The 23598-nt window shown below is 42.0% G+C and overlaps 1 protein-coding gene across 1 annotated transcript in view; it reads left to right on the top strand.

The window, feature by feature from the left end:
• The window catches only part of SV2C (synaptic vesicle glycoprotein 2C), a 232759-nt gene that overhangs the window by 171120 nt on the left and 38041 nt on the right, over positions 1-23598 (top strand). Inside the window, exons 5-8 of the mRNA XM_058729253.1 lie at positions 19215-19348; positions 19818-19907; positions 22664-22774; positions 23230-23318. Of these exons, the coding sequence (XP_058585236.1) occupies positions 19215-19348; positions 19818-19907; positions 22664-22774; positions 23230-23318 (424 nt within the window). The remainder of the gene's footprint in view (positions 1-19214; positions 19349-19817; positions 19908-22663; positions 22775-23229; positions 23319-23598) is intronic.

Raw genomic sequence — 23598 nt, 5'->3', positions numbered from 1 at the left:
CTGACAGCTCAGAGCCTGGAGCCAGCTTTGGATTCTGTGACTCCCTCTCTCTCTCTGCCTCTCCCCTGCTCGCACTCTGTCTCTGTTACCGTCAAAATAGATAAACATTAAAAATTTTTTTTAAATGGTAAATTTTTGTTATGTATATTTTATCACAAGAAAAACCCATTAAAACAAACAACAACAACAACAACAACAACAACAACAAAACAAGTAGCTTGCCCAAGGTCTCACAGCTAGTAACCAGCAGAATGAGGATTACAATTTAGGGGGTCCTATTCACAGCCTGAACTGTTCATTCCTTCCAGAGATGCTTCAAAGTTGGGATATGGCACAAGTGAGCAGGGCATCCTAGGGGTTTGTTGGGTATTGAAGGCCTATGTATCTGTCAGTAGATTCCCAGAAGAGAGAAACAAAAGACCCCTCAGGGTGATGGGAGGGGCAGCATTCATGTGTACATATGAGATGTTCCCTGGGCATCTCCAGCCATGGTAGCAGAGGAGCTAGACAGCTCTCAATAACAGGTAGGGATGAGTGGTTGATAAGGTTACAATAAGTAACCCAATTTAAAAAAAAATCTGGTGTAACAGAGAAATGATAGTTATGGACACAAAACCTTACAGATGTGTAATTTACAATTCTAGATGAAGTCCAGGTACAATATGACTTTTGAAATTACTTGGTGACCTACACCTTGCATACCTTTTGGGGTATAGAAGGTATACCCAAATCTAAAGTACCCTTTTGTTTTTTCCATTCTGCTTAACATGATTCAACAGACAAAATGTTTAGCCTCTAGCATTTAGCAGAGTACATACTCTAATCAAATGTGTGGAATATGTGATAAATGCTGGAAGAGACAGGACATAAAATCACTGTAGGAATTACTAAAGACAAAGCTGTTGATTCTCGGCAAGTCTGTTGTGTTCATGGAGGTGACATTGGATGTGGGCCTGGAAGTGTGAATAGGAATTTTGTAGGCCGATAACAAGGGTGAGAAGAAAAGAGCCTGAGCTGAGGCACAAAGGGCGTCACAGGGTGGTGAGAAGGTGGTGAGGAAGAGAAGGTAATAGGGTAAGACTGGAAGCTGGTTTTCTTGTGTACACATAGAACACTTGGATGAGAACCACCTGGGGTGGTTTTTAAGATGCAGGTTTGGGGACCCACTCCAGCCCTCCTAAATGTGGATTTTTCTGGTAGTGGAGGCTTGGAATGTGCATTTTCAACACTATTCCCTGCAATGCCATTGCGCACAGAAGTGCCATGGAGGGCATCGCTGGGCTGGAATGGGGAGGCGTGGATGGAGGTGGGCGAGGTTGAAAAGATTCTTTTAGTCCAGTCAGGTGTATTCAGCAGATAGACAGAAGATGGGGGAGGGAAGGAAACGTTGAGGCTGCAGTAAAGCATTTCATTGTTGATAAAGTTTCATGAAGCCCTTCTCCAGAGACTGGGAAATGCACTAACAGGAGTCAGAGAAGAGACTGTGCCGCAGAGAAAGGACGTGAGGTGTATGGATGGCGGGTATAAGTGCTGTGAGAAGACAGTGAACTTTGGTGATGATATTCCGGCACATGGTGATGGACAGGAATGGACAGGTGGACACCAGGAGGCACAAGCCAAGAGGGGCCTGAAGAGAATGAACACCTCACAGAGTTCTTCAAAGTCCAGGGCTTGTGAAACCCGGTGTGGGCCTCCCATCCCTGACTGCACTGGCTTTACTGGAATAACCTTGTGGGGACATGGGGACATGGGGTTGAAGCCAGATGCTTTTACTAAGGATGCTGTTTCTCCATTCCTGAAGATTAGCAGGAAATGTTAAGAGCAAACCTCCCCTACCCTTATGAAACAAGAATACAGATCCTTTAGGAAATATATGGTTATTACCTTCTTTGTAGTAATAACCATTTATAAGAAAGCTTTTGATGGAGAATGCTGCACTCTACCAAAACCCTCAGGGGTGAAAACATTTCTTTGCTTTTCTTACTGTGTGCCACCTATACTTGGTTTTTAGGGTGCATTTAAACACATGTAAGGAGAAAAGTGACAAGTCCTATAGATCAAATTTATTGCAAAAAGAGCTTATAACTTTATTTATTTTAGAGAAAGAAAGAATGTGAGTGGGGAGGAGCAGAGAGAGAGAGAGGAGAGAGAGAAACCCAAGCAGTCTCCACACGTCAGCAAAGAGCCTGATGAAGGGCTCAAACTCACTAACCGTGAGATCATGACCTGAGCCAAAATCAAGAGTCAGGCACTGAACAGACTGAGCCACCCAAGTGCCCCAAAAAGATCTAACTTAAAAACAAAGTGCCTTCATGCAGGAATGAAATCTAAAGTCTTCTGAAAGTCTGTTTCCAAATGTCTGTTTGAAGACCAACTTCAAACTACCTTCATTAGCTCTGTTTACTTTGAATGCTGGTAACACAGACAAAAACAATGACCGGTTTACAGCCAGATCTCTTGTCCTGGGCATTATTGACATTTCGAGCTGGATAATTCTTTGCGGGTGGGGGAACTGTCCTGTGCATTATAAGATATTTAGCAGCATCCCTGGCCTCTGCCCACTAGATGCCGGTAGTAGCTCCTCCTCCAAGCTCATGACAATCAAAAATGTTTCCAGACATTGCCAAATGTCTTCCGGCAGACGTTACCAAAAAAAATTGAGGGATCCTAGTTCAATGTGAGTTTCAGATAAACAAATAATTTATTTTAGTATAAGTATGCTCAAGTATTACATAGGACACACTTCTATTAAAACTTTTTAATGTGTATTTTATTTTTGAGAGAGAGAGAGCAAGAGAGAGAGACCCAGTGCGAGTGGGGGAGGGGCAGAAAGGGAGACACAATCTGTAACAGACTCCAGTGTGAGCTGTCAGCACAGAGACTGATGCGGGGCTCGAACTCACAAACTGTGAGATCATGACCTGAGCTGAAGTTGGACACTTAACCAATTGAGCCACCCAGGTGCCCCTAAAAAATCTTATTTAATCTTATTTAAAAATCTTTTTAAATTTTATTTGGTGGCCTGTGTTGTATCTATCTGTTCACCCTATGGGGCGGGGGGAGGCAACAGGATTGCTGATGTGTTAAACAAGATGATATGCTTGAGGTGCCTGGAGAGTGGTGGGGGTGCTATAAATATTCTAGGAATATGCTGCAGGCCTCGAATCCACTCCACCTGTATCCCTCTTGGAGGCTGCAGTTGATGCTCAAAGCTTCCTGTCTTTTACCAAAACTGTAATCAGAATGAATACACCATCATGAGCAGAAAGGGAGGCCACATGTGAATCTCTAAGTGCTGGGATCTAGCATTCCAGTCAAAGCTGGTTTTATGGCCTCCTCTGCTGGCACAGGAATCTCCTTCTGCCCTGGTACTTTGTCAGTGTGGACTCAGAGTTATTAGATCATGTCTCCTAAGCAGCAGCCACGGAAGGGGACACTGAATGAAAAACTGGTGCATTTGCCCCAGACCCGGTCACTCTGAGTTTGATTTTTCTGGCTCCATAGCCCTAGACAACCATTCCCTGGGATAGACCAGGACCAATCATTTCCACAGTCGGTAGCAGCCAGGAGCCTCTTTCTGGTCCAAGATTAATGACCCAAGCAGTCAGCCTTTCCAGGGAGCAAAGGTGAAATTTAACTCTAGGTAGATGCCTGACATTTTGAACAAAAGGGAACAGGCGAGTTAGGAGAGACAGCATTTGTACGTCTCCTGCAGGGTTATAAATCAAGGATGGGCAAAAGCGAATTGGGTCCCTGCCAATAGTTGAACTGATTTGGGCTCCTGTGTTTTGTTTTCAGACAGTCTGAATGAAACATGCTTTAAAGATGTATTGTCAGAAGGGTCCCTTTGAGTTAAGTACCAGCTTATTAATTCCTGAGAATTTTATGTTTCCAAAAGGAAATCCAGTTTGTGTGGGGGTTGTATTAAGTTTGTCCACGAGAAATTGCATTCTTTGCTCCAGAGGGAAGTCCCCTTTCCTGTCTGGCTATGGGTGAAATATATCATTAGAAGCTGGGTAAATGGGCCAAAGGGTGCAAGCTTTCAGTTATAAGATGAATAAATTCTGGGGATCTAATGTATCTATAGTTCTGTATGTATCATGGTGACTGTAGTTAATAATCCTGTATTTTTACAGTTGAAATTTGCAAAGAAATCGATCTTAAGTATTCCCTCCACAACCTGCCCCCAAAAGATGAGGTGAGCTATGTGTGATTTAACTTGTTTGTGGTAACCATTTCACCAGGCATGCATATGTCAAATCATCACATTGTACGCCTATAATAATACAGTTTTTATTTGTCACTCATACCTCAGTAAAGCTGGAAAACAAAAACAAAAGTAGACCACTCTGTGCACTAAAGCAAGTTCCAGCATATCTCAAAAAAAAAACCAAAACAAAACAAAACAAAAAAAAAACACGAAGCATATTCTCTTACCACAAGGAAATTAAGTTAGAAATCAATAACAAAACAAAAATTAAAAAAAAAAAACCTCCATATAGTTAAAAATTAGGAAATAGAGACATTTCCAGAAAGTTGCTTTGAAATGTAGGAGGCAAACTCTGATTATAAAGGAATCCAAGAGTGGGTTCTTCATTGGTAATTAAGTAAACATTTTCTGGATGACTACTCTTTGCCATTTTATACTAAAGATGAATAAGATGTGGCCCCCGGCTTCAAGGAACAGGCTTGGAGATAAATTAATCACTCTCTCATGGGGCTTTGCTCCCCATCACTGTGCTAAGCCCTGTGGGAATTTACAGAATATCCAGAAAACTCACTGGGAGGGGGAAGTGAATACCTTTTAATGTGTCCAGAAGAATTTATAGAGAACACTTCTCTCTACTTGGCTAATAGAAGACTAAAGTTTAGGAATTCTCCAAATTGACAAGGGTAAGGAATAGTGAAGCTGCAAAAGTATCTGCAGGTAATAAATGGTAGAAGGAGGGGTCCGTGAGGAATGAGGATGCAGACCGAGGCAGGAGCCAGGTGTTGGAGGGCCTGTGGTCACACTGAAAACTCTGGACTCTATCCTGAAGGGCCTACACAGAACCACTGGAAAGGTTTTATGTTGGTGAGTAATAGGATAGAAACATCTCTTGAAGTACTCAGAAAATAGACTAGACTAGGCAGATTGGAAGCTGGAGCCTATTAAAGGGAGAAGGTATTATAATTATTTAGCGACAGGGCTGTGACCAGTCAGAAGAGAGAAAACCAAAGCCCTGGAGCCAGGTTCCAAGGCCTGCTGCCAGGCTGGTGCTACCCCTTTGTGGCTTTACCATGAGAGGTCCACAGTGCAAGGGCTCTGAGCAACCCCCATGATGTGTGTCCTTCAGTATTTCAGCAGTGGGCACAGCTGTGAAGATCCATGCCAGCTGCAGATCAGCCCTATGAGGTTATGGAGGACAAGGGCCTCAAGGAAAGCAGGAATGGAGAGGAAGGGAGAGGCTTGGAAGATATACAGACAATAGGGTTGCATTTCTCAGTGGTCAACTGGACATAGAGAAGGAGGAGAGTAGAGGCTGACTCTCACATATCTGGTGTGGAAAGCTGTGAGGAAGGTTGAGTGCCCCCACTTGGGTTGGGGCCTTTGAAGAAACATCTGGCGTCAGTGAGTCTCAGGAACCTGAGATGATGTGAAAGTTGTTCTCTCAGTGGAGTTAAATTGGATACAAGTAAGCAATATCTGACGATGGGACCAATAGGGACCTCTCCAGAGTTGTATTGCCATCCACTGGACTTGGAAGGAGCGCTCAATATCCCTTTCCTTGAGGCAGAAGGCCTGGAAACCAGAGCCCCCAGGTCATGTGGTTGCATGTGTTTCCCAGCCCATTAGCATGGAATTTCTTTGACATAAATGACAAAGATCTAAGGGTCATTTTGGGCCTGAATCATGAGCTAAACAGCTGTTTAACTTGTCAAGTGTTAAATGATTTGTTCTGGATGAGAGACTACAGGCAAGAAAAGGGGCTAGAAAAAAGAAGCAGGTAGACAGGTCAACAGTTAGCAAAGATGTATGAGTATGACCTTTGGCATCAGCGACAAAGAGCACTCAGGCTGACCTCTGTTGTCATAACACTGGAAATATTATGGTCTTCTCCTTATCCCCACCCTGGGGAAAGATCTTTCACCTAAGAATGGATTCCATTAGTATTTTTGTGCCATATCATTGAAAATCTTCAGGGAATGGGCAGAGAGCTTTTGTTGATCATTAATTAGATCTTGCTGAGGCTATGTGCAAAGAACAAAAAGAAGTCCTGATCTGGAATAGAATAGGGGCCCTGAAGTTGTATGGAACACTGTTTAGGGAAAAAAAAAAGTATTTTACTTTTTTGGAGATAAATTAATCACTCTCTCATGGGGCTTTGCTCCCCGTCACTGTGCTAAGCCCTGTGGGAATTTACAGAATATCCAGAAAACTCACTGGGAGGGGGAAGTGAATACCCAAAAATAAACTCAAAATGGATTAAAGATTGAACTGTGCAACCTGAAACCATAAACTCTTAGAAGAAAACATAGGCAGTAATTTCTTTCACATGGAGCATAGAAATATTTTTGTAGATGTGTCTCTTGAGGCAAGGGAAACAAAAACAAATAACTGAGACTATACCAAAATAAAAAGCTTTTGCAAGCAAAGGAAATTGTCAATAAAACAAAAAGGCAACATGCTGATTGGGAGATGTTTGCAAATGATGTATCTAATAAGGGATTAATAACCAAAATACATAGAGAACTGACACAACTCAAAACCAAAAAAATAACCAATAAAAAAATGGGCAAAGGACCTGAAGAGACATTTTTCCCAAAGACATACAGATGGCCCACAGACACATGAAAAGATGGTCAACATCACTAATCATCAGGGAAATGCAAATCAAACTATAATGAGACATCATCTCACACCTGTCAGAATGGCCAAAATAAAAAAGACAAGAAACAAGTGTTGACAAGGATGTGGAGGAAAAGGAACGCTTGTGCTCTCTTGGTGCATGTGAAAATTGGCACAGCCACTGTGGAAAACTATATGGAGGTTCCTCAAAAAATTAAAAGTAGAGATCTCACATCCAATAATTCCACTATAGGCTATTTAACCAAAGAAAATGAAAACATTAATTCACAAAGATATATGCACCCCTGTTTTTATTGCAGCATTATTTACAATAGCCAAGATATGGAAACAACCCAAGTGTCCATCAATAGATGAATGAATAAAGATGTGGTATATATACAATGGAATATTACTCAGTCATAAAAAAGAATGAGATTGTGCCATTTGTGACAACATGGATGGACCTAGAGGGTGTTATGCTAAGTAAAATAAATCATAGAGATAAAATTCCATATGATTTCTTGTACCTGTAATCTAAAAACCAAAAAACATAAACAGACCCATATATACAGAGAACAAACTAATGGCTGCCAAAGGGGGTGAGGTACAGGGATGGGTCAAACAGGTGAAGGGGAGAGAGAGACATAGGCTTCCAGTTATTGAGTGACTACATCATGGGGATAAAAGACACAGCATAGGGAATGTAGTCAATGATGTCATAATAGCTTTGTAAAGTGACAGATGGCAGCTACACTAATGATGAGCACAGCATAAGGAACAGACTTGTCAAATCACTATGTTTCACACCTGAAACTAATGTATATAACATTGTGTGTTTACTGTACTTCGATTACAAAATAATTTAAAAGGATTTTTAAGGACAGCTACTTTAATAGCAGACTGAGTTACTGATATATCAAATAAGTATCATTATCTTGCCATGAGTCCTCTCCCAGCCTTTGGCATTTGTGTCCAAACTAACTGCAGTTTAAGTTTACAAGTTTGTTTAGTTTTATTTTTGTCAAGTTTGAAAGTGCTTCATTTCTTATCATGGATCTATACTCCAGAAAGAATTTCTTATGGCTTCATTTGTTCTAGGCACAAGATTTTAGAATCAGAAAGAAGCTTAGCCCTAGAATGAACTTTAGAGTCTGTTGGCTCAACTTTCTACCCAGTGTAAGACTTGCCAGTATTTGGTTTTATTTGTTCTTCAGTTTCCAAAGACTAGTCATCAGCTTCTGTACGAGTTTATATATTAATATAAACCTGCACACATATACAGTTAATTTTAAGTAAATATTTATGCGAGTAAAATAGAGAAGGAGTGTCAATGTGTGTTTAGAAGATATGCTATAATATATACGAATATATAACAATGTATATTTAAAAAGTAATGAGCTGCCTGTATATGCACTTACGATAGAAGCTTCATTTGCATGTGGTCAAAATTTGCCAGTTTTATAGGCTACTGTAGTAAATATTTACATAAAAATCTTTGATAAAATTTTAATTGACCTACATTATCATAATATTAATATTATATTACTGTCTACAAAAGAAAATACCCAAGGACCTTTGTTGAAATCAGAAACACACACAGCCACAAACATGCACACACACACACACACACACACACACACACACACACACAGAGTTTATGCTATCAGCTTTTTTCAAACCCTTGGACTCATTATTTCTTTCAGTGGAGCTTGGGAAACACCATGTTCAAATGAGTCATACATGCAGCAGGAATTCTTTCTGGAAAGGTCCTCTCATTCTCTCTTTTCATATTTGAAGCACTCACAGAAGATATAACAGAAAAAAGTAACCTTGGAAAACAAGCCCATGAACTTCTGACTTTCAGAAGCCACCAGGTAGGGGTACCTGACTGGCTCAGTTGGTCAAGTGTCTGACTCTTGATTTTGGCCGAGGTTATGATCTCACGGTTCTTGTGAGATGGAGCCTGCATTGAGCTCTGCGCTTAGTGTGGAGCCTGCTTGGGATTCTCTCTCTCTCCCTCTCTCTTTGCCCCTCCCTTGCTTGCTTTCTCTCTCTCTCTTTCTCAAAATAAATAACTTCCAAAAAAGCCACCAGGAAGTTTGTTTCTTTGAAAGCACGGTTAGGGTGACAAGCCACACTCAGGAACCAGAAGCGTAACATGACTTCCTTCTGCTGTTGACCACTCACTCTGTGCATTCCAAATAGTAGGACCAGAGCTCAGAGACAGAAATAGAGAAACTAATAGGGAAAATGAGCTTTTGCTTGGGCCTCCTCGTAGAGAAAGATGACTCCTGCAGTTAGTTGGACTTGGGCCCTCTCCCTGGAGTGCATAATTCCAGCTGAATTGGCTCGCACTTTTCAAAGGCGTGGTTATGTGCTGCAGGCAGATCCCTGCCAATTTGTGTGTGTGTGTGTGTGATTGCTTTGTGTATCAGTGTTGGCAGTAGTGCTGATTGCAGCTCAAGATGCAGCTGGCCTCTGCCCCAAGAATCCAAAATCAGAAAATGATTACAGTTACTGGTTCAAAGATCAAAGGTCTATGAGTGTTGTTTTCTCTCCCACCTGGAGACACCAAGGTAGTCGCTGGCACTTTGTCATTGCTATCCATAAATGAGCACTGTAGTGGCAATTTTTTTTAAATTTTTTTTTTAACGTTTATTTATTTTTGAGACAGAGAGAGACAGAGCATGAACAGGGGAGGGGCAGAGAGAAAGGGAGACACAGAATCTGAAACAGGCTCCAGGCTCTGAGCCGTCAGCCCAGAGCCCGATGCGGGGCTCGAACTCGCGGACCGCGAGATGGTGACCTGAGCTGAAGTCAGACGCCCAACCGACTGAGACACCCAGGCGCCCGTGTAGTGGCAATGTTTTGATTCGTCCCGATCAGAATCAACCTTGGTTTAGTTCCACAAGTTCTATGGATGCTGAGTAGTGTCACAGTTCTCATTCCACTTTCCTTATCCTTTCTCTCTTCCCATCATACCTTGTACTTGAGAAAAATCAAAGGCTTACAACTCTTTGAAAAGCTTTTTCTCCTTTTCTGAATAAAAAATATTACAAAGTAATATGATACTCAAATTAAACAAGTAATGCCGAAAGTGCAAGTCCCCTGTTAGCATCCACTCCGTACCTTGAGTTGCCGGTTAAAATAGCTTAGTCAAAATTTAAAAAATACAATAAAATAAAAATAAAGGGCTGCCTGGGTGGCTCGGTTGAGTGAGCATCTTAGTCTTGATTTTGGCTCAGGTCATGATCGATCCCAGGGTCGTGGGATTGAGCCCTGTGTTGGGCTCCACACTTAAGAGTCTCTTTCTCCTTCTGCCCTTCTCCTCTGCCCACATTCTCTCCCTAAAATAAAATTTTTAAAAATGAAATAAAAATAAAATAGTTTAGTCTATTCCCCCCCCCAGCTTGTTTTCTACATATGACATGTTTTATGTGTATATAAAATTGAAATCATTACTATTTACACTGTTTGGAAAAGAACTTTTTTTTTTTTTTCTGAACAGTGTAACTTGGACATATTCCATATCAGTTCAGAAAGATCCACCTCGTTCTTTGCAGTAGCTATATGGTGTGCTTTTGCATGGCTATACCATGGTTTATTTAACTTTTCCCCTCCCCCCTGCTTCTTTCTCCTCTTCTTTTTTTTCACAAATAAAGAGAAGGTGAAAATCTCTGCTATGAGCAACAGGGACTGTCCAGCTGTATCTGGCTGTAAAGCCACAGGTGACTTTAGATGCATGACAACCTGAGTTTCTAGCCAAGTGTTAATGTTTCATATTGATTAGATAGTATTTATATTGTAAACCAGTGACCTTTTGAGGGGATACGATTTTATTTCTGTAAGACTAAAATCAGAAATTCATCTGGTCATTGTTCCCTTCCTGTGTTTGTTGGCCACTTGAGAAAATGGATTTTCAGCTGCTTTTCTTTTTTTTTTTTAATTTTTTTTTAACGTTTTTATTTACTTTTGAAACAGACAGAGACAGAGCATGAACAGGGAGGGTCAGAGAGAGGGAGACACAGAATCCGAAACAGGCTCCAGGCTCTGAGCTGTCAGCACAGAGCCCGACGCGGGGCTCGAACTCACGGACCGTGAGATCATGACCTGAGCCGAAGTCGGCCGCCTAATCGACTGAGCCACCCAGGCGCCCCTCAGCTGCTTTTCTAAAGAGAATTTTAGTTGTCTGTATACCTTGTGAATGAAGACCAGTGACAAATAAATATAGGTGGTTTACTTCTTGGCTATTAAAAACTCATCTCACATAGAATATTTATTTATTTGTTATTAACATGGATTGTTTATGTTTTCGAACGCCGAATCTGTGTCTTGCATCTAAAATCTGCCTTCCTACCAAAGGCTGTGTCCTAATAATATCACATAACTGGCAACCAAATAGTGATCAGTAAAGTAGGTGTTCATTCCCCAGTGCATCAGAGACCAAGGCCAAAAAGGAACATGAAAGCCAGCATTCTTCTTCTGCATGCATCACATACCTCTGCCTTGGCACCCTGAAAGATTTCAGACAGTCACACCACTGGGGAGGCAGCTGGTTTCTGCAGTCCTAAAGTACATTGGCTTGAGGCTTGTAAATGGCCTTGATTATTATGCAGGACACATAATGCTTTTATTAGCATCACACTGATTAGTGCTATGCAGTAACTGCTTTCTGTAATACCCTAATTGAGGTCCTTCCTTGCATGGAATTTACATTATATGTAGATAAATCCCTCACTATGACATTTTAATGAGTATTTTTTTTTAAACAAAGTCCAAAGGATAATTAGAACTACCTCCCACACAAGCATCTTTTTTTTTTTTAAGACAAGAAAGGTGTGGGTACCAACAGAGAAGACTCATTTAAGAGAATCCATTTTGTAAGTGCAGATGAGTGTCCTAAAGCAACAACCCACTTTCCTAGTTGCATGTGGCTTGGTTTCTTTTTCCAGTCCTTCACTCCTGTGGATGTCTCCCCACTTCCTGATGTTTGTGGTTTAGGTTTTATATCATTTTCAAACTCAAATTTAAGCCGTCTTGAAATAGAGCTGGAGAGGAGTCCCAAGAATTCATGGCTAAATAGTTAGGGTGGTCAGTGTCTCACCACTTCATTCTTTTACTCGCTTTTGGTCCAGGTAACGGTGTTTTAGTTTAACAAAGCATCTGCACAGCCATTCCTGAAAACCTTCACTGTGTCTATCTCTCATTCAAGCCACAGAATATCATCCCTCAGTCTTTGACCCCGCCTCCTGCAGGGGCATGTCATAAAAGGGGAGTAGCAGTGGACTCCCTTCCTAGGATTCCCTCCTCTCACTTGAGAGCTGTCCTCCTTCTCTCCAGGTCAGATGGTTGAAATAAGGAAGAAAAGAGTTATTGACCAAGCATGGCACAACCTGTCTTGGCAGTTGTCATCCACTTCTTAAGTATCTTTTTTATTTTATTTTTTTAACGTTTATTCATTTTTGAGAGACAGAGAGAGAGAGAGAGAGAGCATGAGCTGGGGAGGGGCAGAGAGAGAGGGAGACACAGGATCCGAAGCAGGCTCCAGGCTCTGAGCAGTCAGCACAGAGCCCTACGCGGGGCTCAACTCCCTGACTGTGAGATCATGACCTGAACTGAAGTCTGATGGCCAACTGATTGAACCACCCAGGCACCCCCACTTCTTAAGTATTGATTTGAATTGTATCTCTAACTCAGATGTTAGAAACTGAAGAATTAGCTCTTTGTTCAGGACCCAAATCAGAAAAGAAATGTAGCTGAGGCTCTGAAGAAAATACTCCTTTGGGTAGATACCTCTGCTTCTTCTGTACTCCAACCACGCTTTCTTCATAACCTTTTCTAGCATGGGTGGTACTGTTTCTTGTGTCTGTTAACTAATATCTGCCTCTTCAACTAGACTGGAACTCCTTGAGGGCAGAAAATAAGTCTTATTAGCCTCCACACCGTGGAGCATTGTGACTAGCATTTACAGGCGCTCAGAGAAAGTATGAATGAATAAACAAAGTAAGTTAAGGTTATCACTAGGCAGTAAGGAAATGCAAATTAAAACTGTGGTGAAATACCACTATACACCTATTAGAATGGCCAATAAAAATGCCTAAACTGACAAAAAAAAAAAGTGGCAGGAAGGATGAGAAGCGGCTGGAGCTCTCACACACTACTGAGGGATATGTAAAGTGGTACAGGCATTGTGGAAAACAGTTCCGCAGTTTCTTATAAAACTAAATATAAATTTATCCTATGACTCAACTAACTCGCTCCTGGGTATTTACACAAGAAAAAAGGAAGTCTTAGGGATGCAAAAAAACCTGTCTGAAATGTTTGCAGCTGTTTCATTTATAATCACCTGAAATTGGAAACAGTCCAGCAGTCCTTCAGCTGGAGAGTGAATACACAAGCTGGGATCCATCCCATACACAAGGGAATTGTAGTCAGCCGTGAAAAGGGACAAAGTATTGATATGTGCGACAGTCTGCACGGGGGCATTATTCTAAGTGTATTAGGCCAGATTCAAAAAGCTGTGTACAGTATGATTCCATTCATATGACCTTCTGGAAAAAGCCAAACTAAAGACAACTATAAAAGCCAGTGGTTATCAGTGGTTAGGGAGGGAGGAAGGGGTGACTGTAAAAGGGCAGCAGGGAAGAATGTTTTAGGGGGATGGAACTGCTCTGCATCTTGATTATGGTGGTGGTTACGTGACTGTACATTGATCAAACTTGAACTATATAATGGAAAAGTAATCAATTTTACACTATATAAATTACTAATTTAATTTGAAAAAGTAAATCTGTTGTTTTGCTATTTAGGGTGCATTTTAAAAAATGCCAAAAGAGGGCCTCCTGGGTGGCTCAGTGGGTTAAGCATCTGAATCTTGATTTCAGCTCAGGTCATGATCTCAACGTTGATGAGTTGGAGCCCGACATTGGGCTCTGTGTTGACAGTGCAGAGCCTGCTTGGGATTCTCTCTCCCCTTCTCTCTGCCCCTCCCTGGCTCCCGTGCTCTCTCTCTCTATAAGTAAATAAGTACATTTTTTAAAATAACAATAGAAAATAAGTCTTACTAGCCTGCCGTGGTTTTTCATGTGTTCATCTACACACACGAACACTGTGAGAGAGTGTGTGTGTGTGCTTTCATTTAGCAGATGTTTAAAAACATTATTCTATGGACCAGGACTTGCTGTAGGCACTGAGAATATATTGGTGAGGAACAAAAGCCAAGTTCCTACTCTGATGACGGGGAGAGAGACAGATAGTAAACATGTCAACGAATCAATGCGGTTGACAGCTTTGTGCTGTGGAAACGATAAAACAGGCCTTGGTGATGGAGAGTGGGATTCAGTGATTGGCCTCTCTGAAGAGATAGATAACCTTAAACTGACCTGAAAGGTGTGAAGGAAGCATGAATGTATGCAAATATCCAGGCAGAGCAGTTCTGGCAGGGAAAATATCAAGCAAAGACCCCAAGGGAACTACACTGGTGATGAGACTGCCTGAAAGACCCTCTCACTTTCAAAACTCATAGAAAGGCCAGCTAAAACATAACAAACATTATTTTCAAATGTATGGCTGGGCTTCCAAGGAAATAAGGCAAAGCCCCTAAGATGGAATTAAGCTTTGTATGTTCAAAGAACTGGCAGCAGGAAGGTGGATCTGGACCAAGAGGGCAAGGAGACCAGCAGAAGGTGAGCTCAGGTAAGTAGGTAGGGATCTGTTTCTGTTGGCTCCAGAGGCCATGGCAAGGCATTTGGATTCAGTCCAAAGGTCTTGGGAGCCATTGGAGGCTTTCAGGAAGCAGAATGAAATGCTCTTGTTGACATTTCAACAGGATAAGTCTGGCTGCTGTCGGGAGAGTGGCCTGTGACACACCAGGAGAGGCAGGGAAAGGAGAGTGAGGCTCCTGCTGAAAGTCAGGGGTACAGTGTTGCCAGACAGGGGCTCTGTGGTACCAGGGAGAGGTGGAGACATGGGTGGCTTGGAGGTCTATTGGAGAGATAGAGTTTGCTGAGAGATTGGACCTTGAGTGTGGTGAGGGGAAAAGAAGAGTCAAGGATGCAGTCCTGGTTTTTGGCACAAATATCTGGGCGGCTGGCAGTGTATCATTTGCTGAAAGAGAAATACTGAAGGAAAAACAAGACTTTTCTTTGATAGCAGAGCAGGAAATCAGAAGTTCCATTTTGGACACAGTAACTTTGAGATGCTTAGACACCTCTGTAAAAATGTAAATAGGCAGATGGAGATGGGTTTCTGGAGCTCTAGAAAGAAAACAGTCTGTATTTCAGAGACAATGGCATATAGATGGTGCTTAAAGTCATGGGAATCCATGAGTCTTCCAAGAAAGAACCTGTAGCCAGAAAACAGGACTGACAGTCAATATTTGGTATATACCAACTTTGGGGAGCTAGTCAGAGAAAGAGCCATTACGAAAACTAAAGGTAAGTCATTGAGGTGGGAAGGAAACTAATACATGTAGTGATGAGGAAGATAAGGAGAATAGCTTCTTCCAAGAAAAGAGAATGGTCAACTATATGGAATGATTGAGAGAGTTCGAGTAAGAAGAGGATGGAGAAGTGACCATTAAATTTGGCAAGACAGATGACCTTGACTGGCACAATTTCTGTTGAATTTGGGGCAGAAGCCTATTTGAGGTGAGAATATTGGATGAGAAAGTGGATAGAGTTGCTATAGACCATTCTTTTGAGAACAATTGGCCGTGATGGGGATAGAGGAGTAGCTGTGCAACTGGAGAGGCCTGTGGGGGTCAAGATAGGGTTTTTTCTTAGATGGTGGAGATGGGTGTGCTGAGGAAATGACCCACTGAGTAAGGCAAGAGAACACCATGAGGAGGGCTGGAGAGGAGGGATAGATAACTACAGGAGTTCTGTCCTTGAGAGAGAGAGAAAGTTGGGCTCCAGAGCCACGTGGACAGGTTGACCTTGGATTGGTTTCCACAGACGAACTGCCCAAGATCCTAAGGGAAGGAAGAGGGTGTGGACAGGAGCGGGTGGGTAGGGGTATTCAGCAGCGAGAAGATGAGATGTATGTGGTTCTCTCTGTGTTTGTTTTCTCAAAGAAAACAGGAGGTAGGGTCAAGTGCACAGAGTGGAGTAGATGGCTAGAGATTTGAAGAGGTACCTAAAAAGGTTACAAAAGAGTTTTTGGAGCCTAGGGAAAGCATATTGCAAAAAAAAAAAAGGAGAGAGAAATGAGTGGACCACACACCCTTTATGTAAAGCAAGACCACAATGTATGTGTACGTGCACACCCCAATCACGGGGTCAGAAGACCAACCTCATGGCTAATGAAGTAGAGAATGACATGAAACACAATGAATAGGCTAAGCTTCGGCTGCTAGAGAGAAGAATCTACCTGAAAAAACTGAATTTTCAGCTGAGGAAAGCTGAACTCTGTGCCAGCTAGCTCTCCTCTGGGTTTAGATTCTATGTGTAGTCCAGTTTCCTCTGTAGGCTGAAAAGTGCTCAACTGGAATCACACTGCAATCAGTCTCTTCCCTATTGCTGTGAGGTTCAGGAGCAGGGGAAGTGAAGGGTGATACCAGGACCAGCTGTCGAGAAGGAGAGTGAAATCACCAGAGAAGCGTCTAGAGAAGTCCGAGCCAAAGCAAGGGGCCTGAGGTTTCATAGAGAAGAGCTGAAATTCTTTAATGTAATTGCTGTCAATCAAGAAAGCCCTAAAGCTGTAACTGCAAAGAGAAGCATATTGCTCTCTTCATGCTGCTGTAAGAAATCACCACAAACTGAGGTGCCTGGGTGGCTCAGTCGGTTGAGCGTCCGACTTCGGCTCAGGTCACAATCTTGTGGTCCATGAGTTCGAGCCCCGCGTCGGGCTCTGGGCTGATGGCTCAGAGCCTGGAGCCTGCTTCCGATTCTGTGTCTCCCTCTCTCTCTGCCCCTCCCCCATTCATGCTCTGTCTTTCTCTGTCTCAAAAATAAATAAACATTTAAAAAAAGAAAAGAAAAGAAATCACCACAAACTTACTGGTTTTAACCAGCACAAATTTATTATTCTCAAATTCTGGAAGTTGGAAGTCTAGATGAGTTGGCAGGGCTTCTTGGAGGCTCGAGGGGAAAATACATGGCCTTGCTTTTTCCAGCCTCTGCAAGCCACCTACGTTCCTTGGTGTGTGGCCCCTTCTACATCTTCAAAGCCAGAACTGTAGTATCTTCAGGTCTCTCCTCAAGCTCACCTCTGACTTTTGTCATCACATCTCTGTGTCTCTCTTTCTCTTACAAAAAGGCTCTTATGTTTATGTAAGCACGAGCCCAGCTTTATCACTTAATCATTGTACCTCAATATCCTTAATGGGATCACACCTGCAAGGCAACTTTGCCAATAGGGGAACATAGTCGCAGGTCTAGGCATGGGGATGAGGACATAGAGAGGGAGCATTATTCTATCACAAGATGTCTCCTGGTCTATCCACTAGTGTGACGTAGTTCTGTGCTGTAGCCTGACATTTAAAGCATTGCTTTTGCTTCATTCAGCCATGTGTAAAGCTTTTCTTTTTCATCCAGTGTGTAAAATAATAGGATCTAGATCTTTTTTAAAAAGACATTCTTTATGAGAAGCTCTCAGATCAAATGTGAAGTGAACATGGTATGTTTTCTCTGTTCCATCATAAAATTTCTTCTGTGTTTTTGGATATTTGAGGCTTTTGAATTTCTGCTACATAGAACAATGAGAGTAGACATCCTCTCCTGAAGTTTGTGATGTGGTTAATTTACCAGTTCATATAATCCTCATGTGTTAAATTCCCAGGTAATATTTATTAATCTAAGATTGATACAGCATGTCACTGATGTTTATGTCGTTTGTCAACAAATTCTGTTTATAAGTGAGTGTGCATAGACATGAAATTGAGTGTGGCCTCAAATCCTGGTGGAGAAGATTCTGATATGAAACTTCAGCTTTGTGGCTTTGAGGAAGTTGTCACCCTCAGAATCTCACTTGGCTCTTGTGTAAATAATGAATAATTACACTGCTCTCTTAGGGATGGCCTGACTTTTGTTCACAGAAGGACTTATAAATGCCAAGCAATGCCAAAAACTAAAATTTTGCCTAATATAATTCACCTATGCCTGTATACATTTCCTCTCTGTTTTCAATTAGATTTTTTTATCCTTCATTATTTCTCCTTTAGAATTATGTTTGAATGTAGCTTTTAACCATTCTATACTCATCCAAATATTGGCTTTTAGTTCTTAAAGAGTTTTCTGTTTGTATCCCATAATGCTTGTTTTTATTATATATATTATAGTAAAAATACTATTTAGAAATTTAAAATTCTCTTGATCTATTTTAGGACACGTGCATATGGAGAGATACCACAACTGCCGTTTCTTTTTTTTTTTTTTTTTTTTTTTTTTTAACATTTTTTATTTGTTTTTGGGACAGAGAGAGACAGAGCATGAACGGGGGAGGGGCAGAGAGAGAGGGAGACACAGAATCGGAAACAGGCTCCAGGCTCCGAGCCATCAGCCCAGAGCCTGACGCGGGGCTCGAACTCACGGACCGTGAGATCGTGACCTGGCTGAAGTCGGACGCTTAACCGACTGCGCCACCCAGGCGCCCCGACAACTGCCGTTTCTTAATAATTGTACTGGTCTGGGTGCTGGGCAGCAAACCAAAGACACCCTTTCAAGGGATCACTAAAGAGTCATGTGGAAACAGTTAAAAGAAACTGGTAGGGAATAATAAAGTACCCAGGAGCTTGTAGCAGGAGGACATCTTGTACCCACCTGGGCATCAAAGGGCAAGAAGAGGGAGGGACTGCCAGAAGTTGACAAGAGCTATGACTATAGAAGAAGGGCCCAGAGGGCAAGCATAACCAATGCCAAACCTCCACCCAGCCAGGGCAAGGCAGAAGGGAAGCAAGGGAAATAAGTGTCCTGTCCCCACTCTCTGCTCTCCTGCCCCTGCTTCCTTTATCCAAACCCAGTGGAAGCCAGTGGGCAAGGGAGCCAGTTGACTCCCTTCATAGTGGTCTGTTTCCTGGCACACAGCAGGGTGGAGAGGAGTGGGCAGTCAGCGACTGGAGGAGCAAACCAAAATGCCCATCACAGTGGTCTGTTGGAAAAAAGCATTCCAAATTCATCATGGCCTTTGGAATTTGGTTGTACAGAAGCACACATGCATCCCCATACTTAAGCCCTGACCCCTTTGGTTTTTCTTTCACCACTCCTATCAGTGGTTGTGTAGTTGAGCTGGTCACTGTGGCTAATCCCCACGTTGGGTCGTTCTTCTCTATTAAGACTTGATTAATAAATTTGCAGTGTGGACACCCACGATGATGGCGGGGTCCTCGCTTTCCCAGCAGGCAGTCTGAGGGTCACTCTCCTTCACTCTTCTCTTCTTCCTTTTCCAGGATGGAGCTTCAGCATGGGATCAGCCTACCAGTTTCATAGTTGGCGTGTGTTCGTGATAGTCTGTGCGCTCCCCTGTGTCTCCTCAGTGGTGGCCCTCACATTCATGCCTGAAAGCCCACGGTTCTTGTTAGAGGTAACACCTATAACTACAAATATTCAAGGAAGCTACATATGTTGGAAAGAGTTCCTTGCGAATTCTAGGAAAGTGTGTTTACCTCTTTAGGAGGTACGTTTTCCCTTGCTGCTATGGAACCATGGAGGGGTTGGCTTTATGGGGATATGCTTTTAAAGGATCAGTGTGTGAAAAAGCTTTCTCGTGGCCAGAAAGCACTAATGTTCCTCCCGAAGCAAGTAACTTTTCACTTAGTGAAGAGAAGATGTCTTATTTTTTTATACATGAAATTTTAGCAGCCGAAGATGCTATTTATAGTTACAGGTCCACCCATCCACTGAACTGCTAATGTCCTTAAGGATATCCAGTGGGATATCCCATTTGCACAGTTACACCCAATTTGATCTGACAACACAAGATGGTTATGGGAAAATCAGGGAGTATAAGTGTTTCATCTTTTCGCACCTCACTGTCTATTTGCATTTCTTAGGTTGGAAAACATGATGAAGCTTGGATGATTCTGAAGTTAATTCACGATACAAACATGAGAGCGCGGGGTCAGCCTGAGAAAGTATTCTCGGTGAGTACTTGCTTCTCAGAGAATCCTCTACGCCAGGGGCCAGGAAACCTTTCCTGAAAAGGCCAGATTGTGGACTTTTCTCTCTCTGCACCAGCTACGCTTATCTTTCAATTCCTCATATTTCTGTTTCACTGAGACGTGTTGCGCTTACTGCCCTTGCGAGTACTATTCACTCCGCATGGAATGCTCTTCCATCCTCTAGTTACAAAATTTACTCTCAATGGGGAATGCTCGTCTAAATTATTAAAAATTAGGGGTACCTGGGTGGGTCAGTTGGTTAAGTGCCAACTTCGGCTCAGGTCATGATCTCACGGTTTGTGGGTGCGAGCCCGCATCGGGCTGTGTACTGACAGCTTGGAGCCTGCAACCTGCTTCAGATTCTGTGCCTTCCTCTCTCTCCACCCCTCCCCTGCTCACACTGTGTGTGTGTGTCTCTCTCTCTCAAAAATAAACTAAAAAAAATTTTTTTAATTACTGAAAATTGGATGCATAGAATTTTTTGAAGGTACAATGGTTTTTAAATCTTTTTACATATGCAGTCATATACAATTTGACTAATAATGTTTTATCTGAAAGAGGTTTAGGCAGACATATCATAAGACATGAGGTGAACGTAAATAAGATCTTCAGTGTCTTATAAATGATGTCAACAATAGGTCTTTTGATGGCTTCCTGTCTTACATATAGGTCTTTCACCAATTTTGAGTTTATTTTTGTGTATGGTGTAAGAAAGTGGTCCAGATTAATTCTTCTGCATGTCGCTGTCCAGTTTTCCCAGTACCACTTGCTGAAGAGACTGTCTTTATTCCATTGGATATTCTTTCCTGCTTTGTCAAAGATTAGTTGGTCATACGTTTGTGGCTCCATTTCTGGGTTCTCTATTCTGTTCCATTGATCTGAGTGTCTGTTCTTGTGCCAGTACCATACTGTATTGATGATTACAGCTTTGTAGTAGAGCTTGAAGTTCGGGATTGTGATGCCTCCTGCTTTGGTTTTCTTTTTCTTTTTTTTTTTTTTTTTTTTTTTAAATTTTTTTTTCAACGTTTTTTATTTATTTTTGGGACAGAGAGAGACAGAGCATGAACGGGGGAGGGGCAGAGAGAGAGGGAGACACAGAATCGGAAACAGGCTCCAGGCTCTGAGCCATCAGCCCAGAGCCTGACGCGGGGCTCGAACTCACGGACCGCGAGATCGTGACCTGGCTGAAGTCGGACGCTTAACCGACTGCGCCACCCAGGCGCCCCTGGTTTTCTTTTTCAAGATCGCTTTGGCTATTCAGTGTCTTTTCTGGTTTCAGACAAATTTTAGGATTATTTGTTCTAGCTCTGTGAAGAATGCTGGTGTTATTTTGATAGGGATTGCATTGAATATGTAGATTGCTTTGGGTAGTATTGACATTTTAACAATATTTGTTCTTCCTATCCAGGAGCATGGAATCTTTTTCCATTTTTTTGGTGTCTTTTTTCAACTTCTTTCATAAGCTTTCTATAGTTTTCAGTGTATAGATTTTTCAACTCTTTGGTTAGATTTATTCTTGAGTTATGGTTTTGGGTGCAATTGTAAATGGGATCGATTCCTTGATTTCTCTTTCTGTTGCGTCATTGTTGGTGTAGAGGAATGCAACCAATTTCTGTGCGTTGATTTTATATCCTGCAACTTTGCTGAATTCATGAATCAATTCTAGCAGTTTTTTAGTGGAATCTTTTGGGTTTTCCATATAGAGTATCATGTCATCTGCGGAGAGTGAAAGTTTGACCTCCTCCTGGCTGATTTGAATGCCTTTTATTTCTTTATGTTGTCTGATTGCAGAGGCTAAGACTTCCAATACTATATTGAATAACAGTGACGAGAGTGGACATCCCTGTCTCGTTCCTGACCTTAGGGGGAAAGCTCTCTGTTTTTCCCCATTGAGTATGGTATTAGCATTGAGTCATTCATATATGGCTTTTATGATCTCGAGGTATGTTCCTTCTATCCCTACTTTCATGAGGGTTTTTATCAAGACAGGATGCTGTATTTTGTCCAATGCTTTCTCTGCATCTATTGAGAGGATTATATGGTTCTTGTCCTTTCTTTTATTGATGTGATGAATCACATTAATTATTTTGCGAATATTGAACCAGCCCTGCATCCCAGGTATAAATCCCACTTGGTCGTGGTGAATAACTTTTTAATGTACTGTTGGATCCGGTTGGCTAATATCTTGCTGAGGATTTTTGCATCCATGTTCATCAGGGAAATTGGTCTATAGTTCTCCTTTTTCGTGGGGTCTCTGTCTGGTTTTGGAATCAAGGTAATGCTGGCTTCATAGAAAGAGCTTAGGAGTTTTCCTTCCATTTCTATTTTTTGGAACAGCTTCAAGAGAATAGGTGTTAACTCTTCCTTAAATGTTTGGTAGAATTCCCCTGGAAAGCCATCTGGCCTGGACTCTTCCAAGCCAAATAATTCTTAATCCAGAAGCTATTCTCTCTGAATGTTTTATCTGCTAATGTGTGCCTTTGTGGTTAAGATTCAAAGAAGGGTATTTTGGTTTCATATTATTCCATTGCTACTTGTTCTTCCCCTTTACTCTTTGGTACTCCCTTTCATTCGCTTCTTTTAGGTGGTGTTGGGATCTGTATACTTGTGCCAATAGTCTCATATATGAATGGAGTGATTATATACTTTCTGTGGGAGTTGGGTTTTGCTCCTTTCAAAACAAATTATAAGCCTTCAGAGAAGAGAACTCAGCACTTACCCTGTGTCACTCTTTACAGGTAAACAGAATCAAAACCCCAAAACAAATAGATGAACTGATTGAAATTGAGAGTGACACAGGAACATGGTACCGGAGGTGTTTTGTTCGGATCCGGACAGAACTCTACGGAGTAAGTAAAAAGTGTGCCCTGACTTGCTGCCCAACCTGTTGCATTTGAGGTTGGTCAGAAGCAGGATTGATTACACTAGTTCCATGAGTAGGGCTGTGCCCGATTCTGCCCAGGTCACCTAATTCCCGCACTAGCACCAGGTAAAAGGATCCCCATGGGATAAGCAGGCTAGCTTAGGAAAGACATTCCATCTTTGGGAAGGAAAAGTGCTAGGCAAGGAGTCTTGGCTGGGATGGGGTGCCCTGAGGTCTTGGGTTACTTTGCCCACTGGCCTGCAGGAAGCTAAAAGGTGAAACTTGCAGTATTTGGTTCCCTACAGCCTTCAGGTTTTACATTTTAAGTTGGAATGAATCTGGCTGAAAGAAAACTCAGTGTTTTTGTAACTGGTGGAGGGGGTTGGGGAGTGGGCTGGATGGCTAACTGTAAAAGAAAACTAACTCTTGCATATTTCACAGATTTGGTTGACTTTTATGAGATGTTTCAACTACCCAGTCAGGGATAATACAATAAAGCTTACAATTGTTTGGTTCACCCTGTCCTTTGGGTAAGTAATATTTAAATTCTTCGTGAGTGAAATCTGTACATTTCCACCCTATAACTCCCAGTCACACTGCTTTCCTTTCTTATACTGTTTGATGCTGTTAATGTGCTAGGAAAGTTTTTTTTTTTTTTTCCAGTTTAGATTTGCTGACAATTACAGTTTTTATAAACGACTTACCTTTATTTGTCCTAAAGCTGGGTGGCAAAACCAGCAGTGCTTGAAAAGTCCGACGAGACCATGGGTGATTTGCTCCCCATGGCTTCTCCACCCTTCTCTCCTCATT

The sequence above is a fragment of the Neofelis nebulosa genome, chromosome 1, assembly GCF_028018385.1.
Source record: "Neofelis nebulosa isolate mNeoNeb1 chromosome 1, mNeoNeb1.pri, whole genome shotgun sequence".
Lineage (NCBI taxonomy): Eukaryota > Metazoa > Chordata > Mammalia > Carnivora > Felidae > Neofelis > Neofelis nebulosa.
The sequence above is the reverse complement of the archived record's forward strand: the minus strand, read 5'-3'. Positions and strand labels throughout refer to the sequence as shown.